Consider the following 11,521-nt stretch of genomic DNA (forward strand, 5'->3'; position numbering starts at 1 on the left):
TAAAACTTCACTAATCATGTGACGCTCAATTACTCACGGAATAATAGTACGAATGAGTCTCATCTAGTATGACTTAGCCACTGATATCATCGTAGTAAAGCACAGCCCATAAATGATAACAAGCTATGGCATCTCAATTACTGACTTGGGAGAGAAGAGTAACAAATTCATAACAGAATGTTCGGTCTTATCACCAGATAAGGTAATTATTATGATTGCGTACACCAAAAGCTGCCAGAGACTGCCTAACACGGGCAGAGGCTGCAATGTCATTTAATGTCATTATGTGTACTGAAAAATAAAGAAACCATGTGGGGAATCTAAGTTAGCTTATACAGCGACAGTACTATAGACGGTGCTGTAGTCTTGTACGCACAATGGTGAGTTAATATATGACAAGGCGCGGGATTCGTGTACCTCACGTGACGTAAATGTACAAGCATCGCTAGCGCTGCCACTTCGGGAAACGCTGCATGCTTATAACTCTCAGTTGATTATCTATAATGTATATACTTATGTATGGCTTTTTTGCTTAGAATTAACAATTTCACAGCAAACTGAAGCAAGAATAATCAGCTATTGGTATTGTGTATGAATAGCACCATGCCGGTTCCTAAGCGAGTCAGTGAAATTTAATGCGCTTCGATGCCTAATAAACTGGCGTCATGTGATCAACAATCGGTGCTTACGTATGACGAACACTACTTGCGAGACTATCTTGCTCTTCTCGAGCTCCTGTTGATATCCTTTCATCAATCGAGGTTTAATTTATAGGTTACAACTGCATTTACGCATTCCAGCGATAAGCATCACAGGTTTCATTTAGTCCAGAATAAGGTGGTTCCAGGGCCACAATTTTAAAACATCATCCATAGCGCTGTTGCAAGCATCAAGCTCAATACAATTGCGGTTAGAATGGCGGCTCCGGCACGATCCTTAGATTTAACATCAACAGTTGGGGATAGTTGTAATTCGTTCGTTCCTTGATCCTTTCCTGCGTTTGGATCACCTTTACTTGAGCCACCCTGGCTGGCCGTGTTTGGACCAGGCTTTGTGTGTATCAGTAAACTCTGAATAACATCCAAAGCACTAATCTGCTCACCAAGACCGAAAAGACCATCATAGCCACGGCTCCAATCCTGGCCACAAGATGAGCCACTTGATCCTCCCGAGCAGGAAGCAGCTGCGGCAGCTGCTGAAGTCCGCAACATAGTACTAATGTCATCGTTTGTAAATGGTGCGAGGATAGAAGTAGCGGCCATCATACGTGAAAGAAGACTCTTGAAAGCACGCTGGTCATTGTTACATCCTCTGGAAGTGCCCTGGCATGCACTTTCGTACATGATATTATCTCTGAAGAAGTAATACTTTACACTTTCAAGGATTTGAGTGATTCTGTCGCGCCAAACATCAGAGTTGGTAACGCTATACATGTACGCACAACCTGCAAGTATAATACCATGATTATAGGACCATTGTGGGCCTTTTATATCAGTACAGTTTGATCTAATATTGGAACCATCCATAATATTAGTAGGGTTTTGGAACTCAATAAATTTAACGTCCATTAACCACTGAAAGACCCTTTCTGCGGTGTCCAAATACTCCTGCTCGCCGGTATATCTAGCAAGTCTAGCCGCTATATGGAAGAGACATCCGTTTGAGATAGTGTTCTTATAGTCATATCCAGTATTATATGCAAAGATTTGCCATCTTAAACCACCTCCACAGTGTTCTGTATCCCAACGGGCTAACATAGTGTTATAGACGGCCTGTGCCATCGCAAGCCATCCTGGTACACCTGGTTCAGTGGAATCCGGGAAGTTACGTTCCACCGCGTCAATGACAAATAAACCCCAAACACCTTGGTCATCGTTACCAAGCTCCCAGACTCTTTCTTCAGGCATAAAATCATGTTTAGAACCAGACTGAGCAACCAAAGAATCGTGCAAAATCTGTTGGTATTTAGTATTGTCGCATAAGTACCAGTTTTCCAACATTCCACCAAAAACTAACCCCGCTTCCCACCAATAGTAAGGCGGCGCAAAAACTCCCACATCACCACCCTTTTCCTTACCTGGATAATAGTTCATAATGTCGGTTTGAATAATATCTGCGGCAGCGCAAATGGAATCCTTTGAGCTTGTATCAAGATTTATTGCTCCACATAAGTGCACGAATAGTAATAATGCCCACCGAAGGGCCAGAGATATTAGCATCATTTAACGTTTAAGCTTTAAATCAATGTAGGTATTGAAATAAAGTTTTTAACTAAAGTTGCATTTATTATTGGGTATCTCAACCTTTTTCAAATAGTGATGGAGGCTTAAACAAGAACTAAATTATTTCACTGTATTAACTAAAAGCACTTTTTTAGTACTTAGAGAAAAGACAAAAGGTGGCTAATAATCGTATTAGAAGATATTTCGTCTTGTAAAGCAGAAGGGGAACTTGGGGTGTTCGTATTTGTTCTTAATGCTGGTTATAATAACAGTGTCAGCGCAAGCATACTTGAAGATGAAAAGGTTGTCTACATGTACTGTCTAATATCAGAACTTGTAATAGTTTCCAGTCATATGACAAGTATTATGTCAGCTGAAAGTGTTTTAAATAGAAACATCACGTGCTGATCATGTGATCTAATGGCGCTGGCAGCTTATCAGGGTCCATTGATTAACAACTTCAGTTGAAATTGCCATTTAGTATAAAACTATGATTGTAATTGATCCCCTATCACCCTTCAAAGTCACTAGGTACCTTCGCCATTGTAGCATAAACACTGGGTGAAAATTTACCCGTGACCGTTCTTCATGTCAACATTCTCTATTTAATTACTATTTTTAAAATAAATATTACTGATTAATATTACCTTGACGAGATAGAGTAGTAACCAATAACTGAAAATTGATTTATTATCAATGTTGTTTGGTCCTAGGGGAATGAATTTACAGACTGCTAAATAAGCCGAGACAAAGAGATATTTAAGAGCTTGGGAAAGTTAACAGACGCTCATATTATTATAACCCTACCAGGTAAAAAGTGCTCTTCTAATTTTAACTGAGCAATCTCGTTTTAGCTTTAGGATACTTTTTCGAATGATATGATAGTGCATGACGTGCGCATATTCTGACCTTTATTCGCGATCTTAACGGTCGATTGTTAAACGTAAAATGTGGTTGGTATGATTATTTTAAGCCTTTAGTGTCCTGGGGGATGTGAATGTCCAGATTTGCAGCCTTCTCAACAATAATGCCCTCTCTATCCTCCGTGCGGTGTAATGTCATAGAACCGGAATGCAGTTCTGGATCGTCACTCTGCATGAGGCTATTGCGGAATAAAGTTGACAAAATCTCAGTGGTAACGAAAACAAATTAGCAGGTTTGCTGTAATAATAAATCCTAATAGATGTACATAGGTGTCACTCGTACTCAGTTCCGGAATATTTAGCGAAGAAATTCAGAACATTCTTTTGAAATAATGTAACCACGCTTGAACGATAACGAGAGGCAACTTCGTTCTGTAGTTTAGTGAGGCCCATGTCTTCCACGATTACAGATATTGCTTCCAATAGCATCATAGAGAATTCACTGTACCAACGATGATTCCAGCAGCATAGCTTAACACAGACGTCAATAATTTTATTGTCTTGTACATTAAGGGCATTAACTATCTGCGACGACGTCATGCCAGACTCGCCACCCTTGTGCTTAACGTATTCACGTTCCTTGAGGTAATATTGAAGCAACTTTCTGCACGATTGAGCAGAAAATCTCTGACTGAGACCATTCTGGAAAGCCTTCGCAGCTTCGTGATCGTGATGCAGTCTGCTTGCACATAGACCTAGTAACTCCCATTCAAAGGTGGTCTTGGAAAATTCAGCGTTTTGTGCTTCAAAGTGTTGTTGCTCTGCCTGCCAGACAGCATAGATTTTTAAGTCAGTGAACAAAACCATAAACAAATTGTCTAACCATCTTTCGCAGAGACGCTTGGAACGTAGAACCTGCGATGATTCTGACTCAATGCTAGGAGTACTAGCATTCTGGTATTCTTCTTCCATCACGAAAAGCTTGACACGATACTTCAGAAGGGATTCCCAGCCGGTAATCTTGACAATCTCTGCAAGCAACGAGTATGCCAATTGGAAATTAGTTTTCAGGCTAGCGGCTGGTAGGTTAACCAGGGTTGGATCAACAGACTTATGTTCTGCGATAACATCCTGTGAATTCAAACCAGTAACCTCCTCCAATATAACGTCAACAGGAAGTGGTAGGTGCAAGTTACCAGATTCCTGGCTGATTGAAACAATACGCCTAAAGACATATTTTTCCTTTAGAGGGTAAATCGGGCAGGAGTTTAACGTTGATAAAGCATTCTCTATATCACCTAGAGCTGTGAAGGTTCTAACTAGAAGGTACCATGGCCAAAATTCACTTGGCGCAGCATTGACAGCGGCTTGGGCAGTGTCACGAGCAAGCTTGTAGTCCTTCTTTCTATCCAGTAAAAACTCCGTCTCCACACAAATTAACTCTGACGTGTATTCAGTGGTTTCGTTTTTAGATAGCTCCTCGTGTATGATCTTCACAGCATCTAACTCATGGTTCTCCTGAATAAACAAACGTGCTAGTATAACCACTACCTCTGGATTAGTAGTTCTTAGCTTCTCGAGCATAGCTTTACAAGGCTCAAAGTTGCGTGTCAATTTTGTCACTTCCAATAGTGTCTCTACAAGGTAGTTGTTTGTATTCGATACATATCTGATGTGTGGAGGGGCACCTAGGCGCACACCCTGGCTGAATACCATAGGGAAAAGCGAAATAAATGCAGACGATAGATCTCCGATCTCACTGGAGGTCAGAGGGTTCAAGATCCTCGTCTCCACAACAGAATTAACTTCTCCATCATCGAAGTTGTCCTTCATCATCATTAGCGTCCTGACAACTCCACTGATGAATGTTTCAGCCCACAACAGGTTTTGTTCTGCCTCTTCTATCTGAATCACGTCGCCATGGACATCAAACACGTAGGTCTGTACGGTCCCAGGGATATGCACGGTCACAATCACGTCACATTGACGGAAAATGTTCCAAGTTGCGTACGAGATCTTATTCACTTTAAAAGCTTTTTGCTTGCCAAACCAGATCTGTGGTTCTTCAGAAATACAGTCCGCAATGCCCTTTAAAAACACAGCAATTGATGTAGGATCTGAGGTATCAGCACCGGCACAGTACAAGTAAGTCCCTATTACGCCTTTCATATTCTCAGCGGGCTCTGAAGCTGCGGGATCTTGGCCCGGCGCATTTCCTCTTTTCTGAGCACTAGATTTGCTGCCAGACGAGATGTACTTTGAAATTGAAATAAGGTCCGGAGGACCTAAATCTTGAAATTGAGTTAGCTTCGCACGTCTTTGATCCAATGCTAGGTCAACTTGATCTTCTTTTACTCTATAGTCATCGTTTATGTTAGTAAATTGTTGTCTTGGCAATAACCCCATATAACAGTGAAAATTCTTACATACTCCGGAATTGAACCTTGTGAAAACATAGTATTGTTCTTGGCACTTGGTATTCTTATTCTAGCGCCCTTAAAGGTTGCTTCTGTTTGGTATTATAGGTTATAAGAGCAGCAAGAAGTTATGAGTTGCTGTAAACCTTTAACACTCCTTTTTTTCCATGTAGCGGTGGCGAAAAAGGGATTTTAAATTGCTTTATAGACACGTCCACGACCGGCTACTAGGTCCGTGGTTTTCATATGCCGTCCATTGGACTTGTTTCAGAGCTTTTCTTACACTATTCACTTAGTTTATTGATGGTACACACTGCAGCTAGCTGCGTCCGCCAACGCGGCCGCCAGCGACTGAATCCTACAGAACTTTAAACACAGATCACTCCTCTCCACGCTCTTCCTCTACTGTCCACTCCTTCGTTGTCAAACAGTACTTCTCTGGCGGCAAACGGATACCCCACATAGACATCACTTGTGGCAGTGGCTTCTTATTTCTCTCCTGCGCCAACTGTAACAGTAGCTCTTTAGGAGCAGTTGGCTTAAACTGGTACTGTGTGCGAGCTGCAATAGCCAATCTTATGTCTTCGACGCTCAAATCGCCGTTATTATTCCCTCCTCCCGCGTAGTCATTATACAGAACTGCATCTTTCAGCACACCTTTCGTATACCGGTGAGCAAAGTCCATAAGCTGCAGAGGAACCTTGTCCTCGTATGCATGGATCGACTGCGACGCCAACAGCAAGTGGAGGAGCCGCACGTCCCTAGGTATGTCCTCCTGCTCCGTCATTTGTCCAGTCCTGTACGGTTCGATACTCTGCTTGGTGCTGTCTTGCTGTAGAAATACGGCTAAATTATTGCACGTGACCATCACGTGGTAATAGTCACGTGGTGTGCTGCTCACTTCTGGAACCTTCTTAGAGAACGCAATTTAATAAGCTGATACTCTTTGCACTTTAACAACTGCAACCAACATCAAAAGGACTCAGAGTACTAGAATGTCAGACTTTGAACCTATTATTATCGGCCAGAAAGTTAGAGCGGGCGGTGGTGGCCCAAGGCAGCAGGTGGCAAGGACCCAAGCCCAGATTAATGCAGCTAGAAGATCAGGTCTGGTCGTCTCAGTGGACAAGAAATATGGAACTAATAACTCCAAGAACGACAATGAAGGCCAGAGATTGACAATGGTGGACCGTGAAACTGATATCGTTAAGCCTAAGAAACTTGATATGTCTGTCGGTAAAACAATTTCAAAAGCCCGTACCGAGAAGGGTCTCACTCAGAAAGACTTGGCAACAAAAATTAACGAAAAGCCAACTGTTATTAACGACTACGAGGCCGGTAGAGCCATTCCTAACCAGCAAATTTTAGGTAAGATGGAACGTGCATTGGGTGTGAAATTAAGAGGTAAAGGCATTGGTCAGCCATTGGGAGGTCCCAAAAAATGATATCTGAAACAATTAAAGAGGACTTTCCAGTGCCAGCAGACTATATATAGAAAAGGTTAAGGAGTTACTAAATATCCTATGCTTCTTTTTTGAGGCTAATTAAGCTTTCTTCATAGTTAACTAAGTTTTAGATAAAACATTAAGCTGATTTTTTATCATAGTTAAAAAATTTCCACTACAAGGTAAACTAACTGGAAAAGCGCTTAACTGTTCTTCAAGAGTACTGTTTTGATCTGTAGGCGGTGGCTAGTTTAAAACTTTAAAAGATATGACTTCTTTATTGCAACATAAGGATTCTGAAGTATTTTCTATTGCTGGTCAAGGATTGAAGTTGACGTCAAAGGAGGAGATTCAATCTCATTTGGATAATTTGGCTAAATATGGATCGGTAACTAAGATAGATCTATCTGGTAATACGATTGGTATTGATGCTTCGGCTGCGTTAGCTACTCATCTTGAGTCTAGTGATGTTCTCAGAGATAGTGTTACTGAGGTCAACTTTGCGGATTTGTATACTTCGCGGTTAGTGGATGAAGTTGTTGAATCATTGAACCTCTTACTACCAGTTCTGTTGAAATATCCTAAATTGGAAGCAATCAATTTATCTGATAATGCATTTGGGTTGCGTACTATCGATATTTTGGAGAAGTACATTTCTAACGCTGTGAACTTGAGACATTTGATTTTGGCTAACAATGGTATGGGGCCGTTTGCTGGTGAAAGGATTGGGAAAGCGCTGTACGCTCTTGCTAAGCGGAAAGAAGAGGCCAATAAGCCTATGTTGGAGACTTTCGTCTGTGGAAGAAACCGGTTGGAAAATGGCTCGACGAAATGGTTGGCGGTTGGGTTGAAACAACACGGTGACGGGTTGAAGACTGTTAGATTGTACCAGAATGGAATTAGGCCAAGCGGTATTGCAACTTTGTTGATGCATGGGTTGCAACATAACAAGAAGCTTGAGGTCTTAGATCTTCAAGATAACACCTTTACGACCGGTGGTTCCAATGTTCTTGCAGCGGTGTTGCCCCAATGGAAAGATACGTTGAAGGAGCTAAATGTCAACGACTGTTTGCTAAAGGCTGATGGCTCTGACGCTGTTGTAAAGGCAATGTTAGATAATAAATTTGGATTGCTAGAAGTCTTGAAGTTGCAGTACAACGAGATGGTCCAAAAGACCTTGGAGTGCGCGTTAATTCCTTCTCTAGAGAAGGGCAATTTGGCTGCTTTGAAGACTCTTGAACTAAATGGTAATCGTTTGGAGGAAGACTCTGAAGCATTAGATACTTTGCAAGCTATTTTTAAAGGAGAGCTAGACGAATTGGATGACCTGGAAGAAGTAGATTCCGAAGAAGAGGAAGAAGCTGATTCAAATGAAGAGGAAGAACTAGAGGAGTTTGATGTCAACGCTTTGGAGAAGGAACTGGACGAATTACACATCAGTAGTCTAGCCGATAAATTATCTAACACAAATATTTGAAAGAGTTAGGAATAATAAGGTAACTGGAAACTCCCCGGATGCCTATATCCTACATGTACTCTAACATAACTGCATTTTAAAAGTAAAAGTATAACAGTATTATCTATTGTTAATAAGTATTGCGAAGATCTTTATCGATTATACATAAGCATGCACTACTATCATTGTGCTTCAATTAAGCGAGCTCTTATTCTACCTTGACTGAGTTCTCCATGACAGTAATTAGCTTATCCTTGTCACACCAGCTGTTTTCCAACCATTTTTCCAAATGGCGAGATTTCATATGCAATAATGGGTCTGTCCGCGATCTTTGTACGTGAACCTTAATTATAATGGGCCGGTCACCGTAAGCAGACTTGTACATATCCCATAAAGAAGGTGTGATGTGTTCCAATTGGAAGTGGGGATCTCTTACACCCGTTGGATGATTGTGTTCAAATATGTGTGTTGGGTCATTTTGCTTCACAACTGGTTGATAGTATACGATCGTGAGATTGTACACGTATTCATTCACCATGATACGTTCTGTAAAATGAGGTTTATTTGCAGTGATGGCACCTTCCTGGGTATTTAACAAACTTTCCAATTCCACGAAGTCCTGCTCGTTTCCTTTATCGTCGTGTATCCATTTGTCAACTTTATCCACAACGTGCTCCATTAACCCATGTCTTTTCTTCACCTTCTTCCAAGATGCCAAGTCCTTGATTGCAGCATTCAATTGTTTATATCTCGGATATAGAACTTGCTTTAACGAAGGGGTATCTTCATATTTGTTCTTTAACAATTTCTGCTGAATCATAACTAACTCTGGAGTAATTGAATTTACCTCGGGGAATATAACCAACGGACTGTTTCCATGTCTTGATAGGTTACTGTGTATCTTGGATGTTGAAGTGAAACAATTCTCATCCTTGGCCCAAATATTAAATAGTAATTTCAATGTTGGGAAGCTTGAAACTGAACCCCATGAAATAAACCTAATTGGTGGTGGGTTTATAGTAGCGCTATTCTTGCATATAGAGTGCATAAGAGTCTTGTAGTCTGGAATATTCTCCTTGGTCTCAAGTATAAGTTTACTAATCACAATGTAATCGATTATTGATCTGTGGTTAGACAAGATCAACGTCGTCTGTGGAACATCGTCAACGTAATTTAATGTAAACGGATCCCCTGTCACAACCATCTTCACCTTATCATTCAAAACTGTATCATTAATCATTTTCACATAAAATGAATATTCAATTACACTCATAGCATTGTCTAAGAATGGTATTATCTTAAACTTTACAAATGAAAGTGCTCCAGTTAATCGGTGTGATAATGGTGAACCAACAACAGGTACAATAGTTAACAACCTTAAAGATACCACTATAACATTATCTACAAATGAAGAGCGGATTGTATTCTCAAATATCCATCCTAGGGAACTTGCAATTGTATGTAATAGAATGTAAACTCCGATTGTCGCTGTCTTAAGCACCCATTTTACAGCGGTAGAAGGAGGAGATTCAAATATATCGCTAAAAGCACCAGTTATATTGGCCTCAACCGTAGTTCGAATAGGCATTTCTGTAGTCTTCCTCTGCTGATAATAAAGGTTCTAGTAGTTAAGGTTTAATTTCGAGGAGCAGTCTATTTGTGTCCGTCACCATTCAGCGTCATTTAGGACCGCACTGACGTCGTATATATCTTAAAATCCACTAAATGTAAAAGATCAGAAAAAGCTCGCATACCGCATGGAATAGAAGTAGCATTTATCTAGCAACCTAAAGATCTCATTAGAGATCTTATGAGGGTTTATTCGAATTTTATTTTGTACTCTCATAGTTAAGAGACTTAACACCCATACACCTTGTTCGTGTAATGTTAAAATTTTGAATAGAATGCCTTATATATGTGGTGGTGAAACTGGAATACACAGCTCCTAATCATCTATAGCGCTGTAGCATGTTCAGAACAGGCTTAGGGGGGCCAGGAGTCCTTTCTTCTTATTCACGCAATCTTTGTCTGCGTAGAAGTATCTCGTTAAAACCAAATTTCAGCAGATTTAAGCTCATCCCGCCTCCAGCTGGGGGAGTACAGGGCGATGTAAATGAGGCATTCAAACCACCCGCTGCTAATTATTTGGAGGGTTCCTATCACTGGTACTACGAGCGTATAACTTCTGTTGCTTTAATCCCAATGTTTGCAATTGTGCCGTTTTATGGAGCTTTGACGGGAACATTGGTGGGTTTTCCTATACTAGATGCCGTTCTCTGCAGTACTATTTTAATCCATGGGCACTTGGGTCTAACTAGCTGTATTATAGACTACATTCCAAAGAGAAAGTTTGGAATCTGGCATAATATTGCAAGGGCCATGTTATTGGCAGGGTCCGTTGTAGGCTTATGTGGTATTTATGAATTGGAAACAAATGATAATGGTTTGACTGACCTGGTTTTAAAACTATGGAATGGAAAGAATAGCGAAGACGCTAATTACCGTTATTAACTAAAATGAGCGAAGATTTGTAGGCAATCCTTTTTAGCCTTGCAATAAAAGATTATTTATTGGTTATATGTAATAATGAAGTATAATAGAATAGTTACTACCTAGAGGTAAACAGCTGAGAATAGCAACGTATACTACCTTAACCTAAAATATTAGTTCAAGCAATGATTTCGTATTTACTTTGTAGTACTAAACGATTTTCAAGATTAAAGATCTTAATGTTACTTTTAGATTTAAATCTACGTACGGCAATAGTAAGGTCACAGTAAATATCTTGCTACCTATCTAAATGCCGATACATCAATCAAGATATTATTGCAAGATTATAGACTGTGATAATTCATTATATGTCAACATTGTTTCATGATTGTTAGCTTCGGAGTGGTAAAGGCGGATAAAAAACCTTTGAACAAGGCTCTTAAATGAGAGAATATATTGATTGGAAACAATCACCTTACCTAGTTAGGTAATAGGTGTTTCATGTTATTTTTTCACTCAATAAATTGTTTTTGAGTCCTCTATTGTGTGGTATTTAGTCAATGTCAGATGCACGTATGATTTTCATCTTTGTAATTACCGCATTAGGAAATTAACACACATAGCACTG

General features: G+C 40.2%; 7 protein-coding genes across 7 annotated transcripts; 3 read left to right on the plus strand and 4 right to left on the minus strand.

Annotated features, from left to right (window-relative positions):
- Positions 1-857: 857 nt before the first annotated feature.
- Positions 858-2,222, minus strand: AW171_hschr42127 (glycoside hydrolase family 76 protein; the record flags this gene model as incomplete). The annotated part of the gene is made up of 1 exon (XM_018132184.1): positions 858-2,222. One exon carries the CDS (start codon positions 2,220-2,222, stop codon positions 858-860), a length of 1,365 nt encoding a protein of 454 aa, XP_017987238.1.
- A 1,196-nt stretch (positions 2,223-3,418) lies between these two features.
- On the minus strand, positions 3,419-5,541 carry AW171_hschr42128 (ChAPs family protein; the record flags this gene model as incomplete). Its single annotated transcript, XM_018132183.1, has 2 exons — positions 3,419-5,441; positions 5,516-5,541. 2 exons carry the CDS (start codon positions 5,539-5,541, stop codon positions 3,419-3,421), a joined length of 2,049 nt encoding a protein of 682 aa, XP_017987239.1.
- A 340-nt stretch (positions 5,542-5,881) lies between these two features.
- On the minus strand, positions 5,882-6,370 carry TAF9 (chromatin modification protein; the record flags this gene model as incomplete). Its single annotated transcript, XM_018132182.1, has 1 exon — positions 5,882-6,370. One exon carries the CDS (start codon positions 6,368-6,370, stop codon positions 5,882-5,884), a length of 489 nt encoding a protein of 162 aa, XP_017987240.1.
- Positions 6,371-6,497: 127 nt separating this feature from the next.
- MBF1 (multiprotein-bridging factor 1) lies at positions 6,498-6,947 on the plus strand (the record flags this gene model as incomplete). The annotated part of the gene is made up of 1 exon (XM_018132181.1): positions 6,498-6,947. One exon carries the CDS (start codon positions 6,498-6,500, stop codon positions 6,945-6,947), a length of 450 nt encoding a protein of 149 aa, XP_017987241.1.
- Positions 6,948-7,215: 268 nt separating this feature from the next.
- RNA1 (GTPase-activating protein RNA1) lies at positions 7,216-8,424 on the plus strand (the record flags this gene model as incomplete). The annotated part of the gene is made up of 1 exon (XM_018132180.1): positions 7,216-8,424. The coding sequence occupies one exon, from the start codon at positions 7,216-7,218 to the stop codon at positions 8,422-8,424; it is 1,209 nt and encodes a 402-aa protein (XP_017987242.1).
- A 187-nt stretch (positions 8,425-8,611) lies between these two features.
- Positions 8,612-9,991, minus strand: MUM3 (Mum3p; the record flags this gene model as incomplete). The annotated part of the gene is made up of 1 exon (XM_018132179.1): positions 8,612-9,991. The coding sequence occupies one exon, from the start codon at positions 9,989-9,991 to the stop codon at positions 8,612-8,614; it is 1,380 nt and encodes a 459-aa protein (XP_017987243.1).
- Positions 9,992-10,371: 380 nt separating this feature from the next.
- On the plus strand, positions 10,372-10,914 carry TIM18 (Tim18p; the record flags this gene model as incomplete). Its single annotated transcript, XM_018132178.1, has 1 exon — positions 10,372-10,914. One exon carries the CDS (start codon positions 10,372-10,374, stop codon positions 10,912-10,914), a length of 543 nt encoding a protein of 180 aa, XP_017987244.1.
- Positions 10,915-11,521: the final 607 nt, after the last annotated feature.

The sequence above is a fragment of the Eremothecium sinecaudum genome, chromosome IV (assembly GCF_001548555.1).
Source record: "Eremothecium sinecaudum strain ATCC 58844 chromosome IV, complete sequence".
In the NCBI taxonomy this organism is placed as follows: Eukaryota; Fungi; Ascomycota; class Saccharomycetes; order Saccharomycetales; family Saccharomycetaceae; genus Eremothecium; species Eremothecium sinecaudum.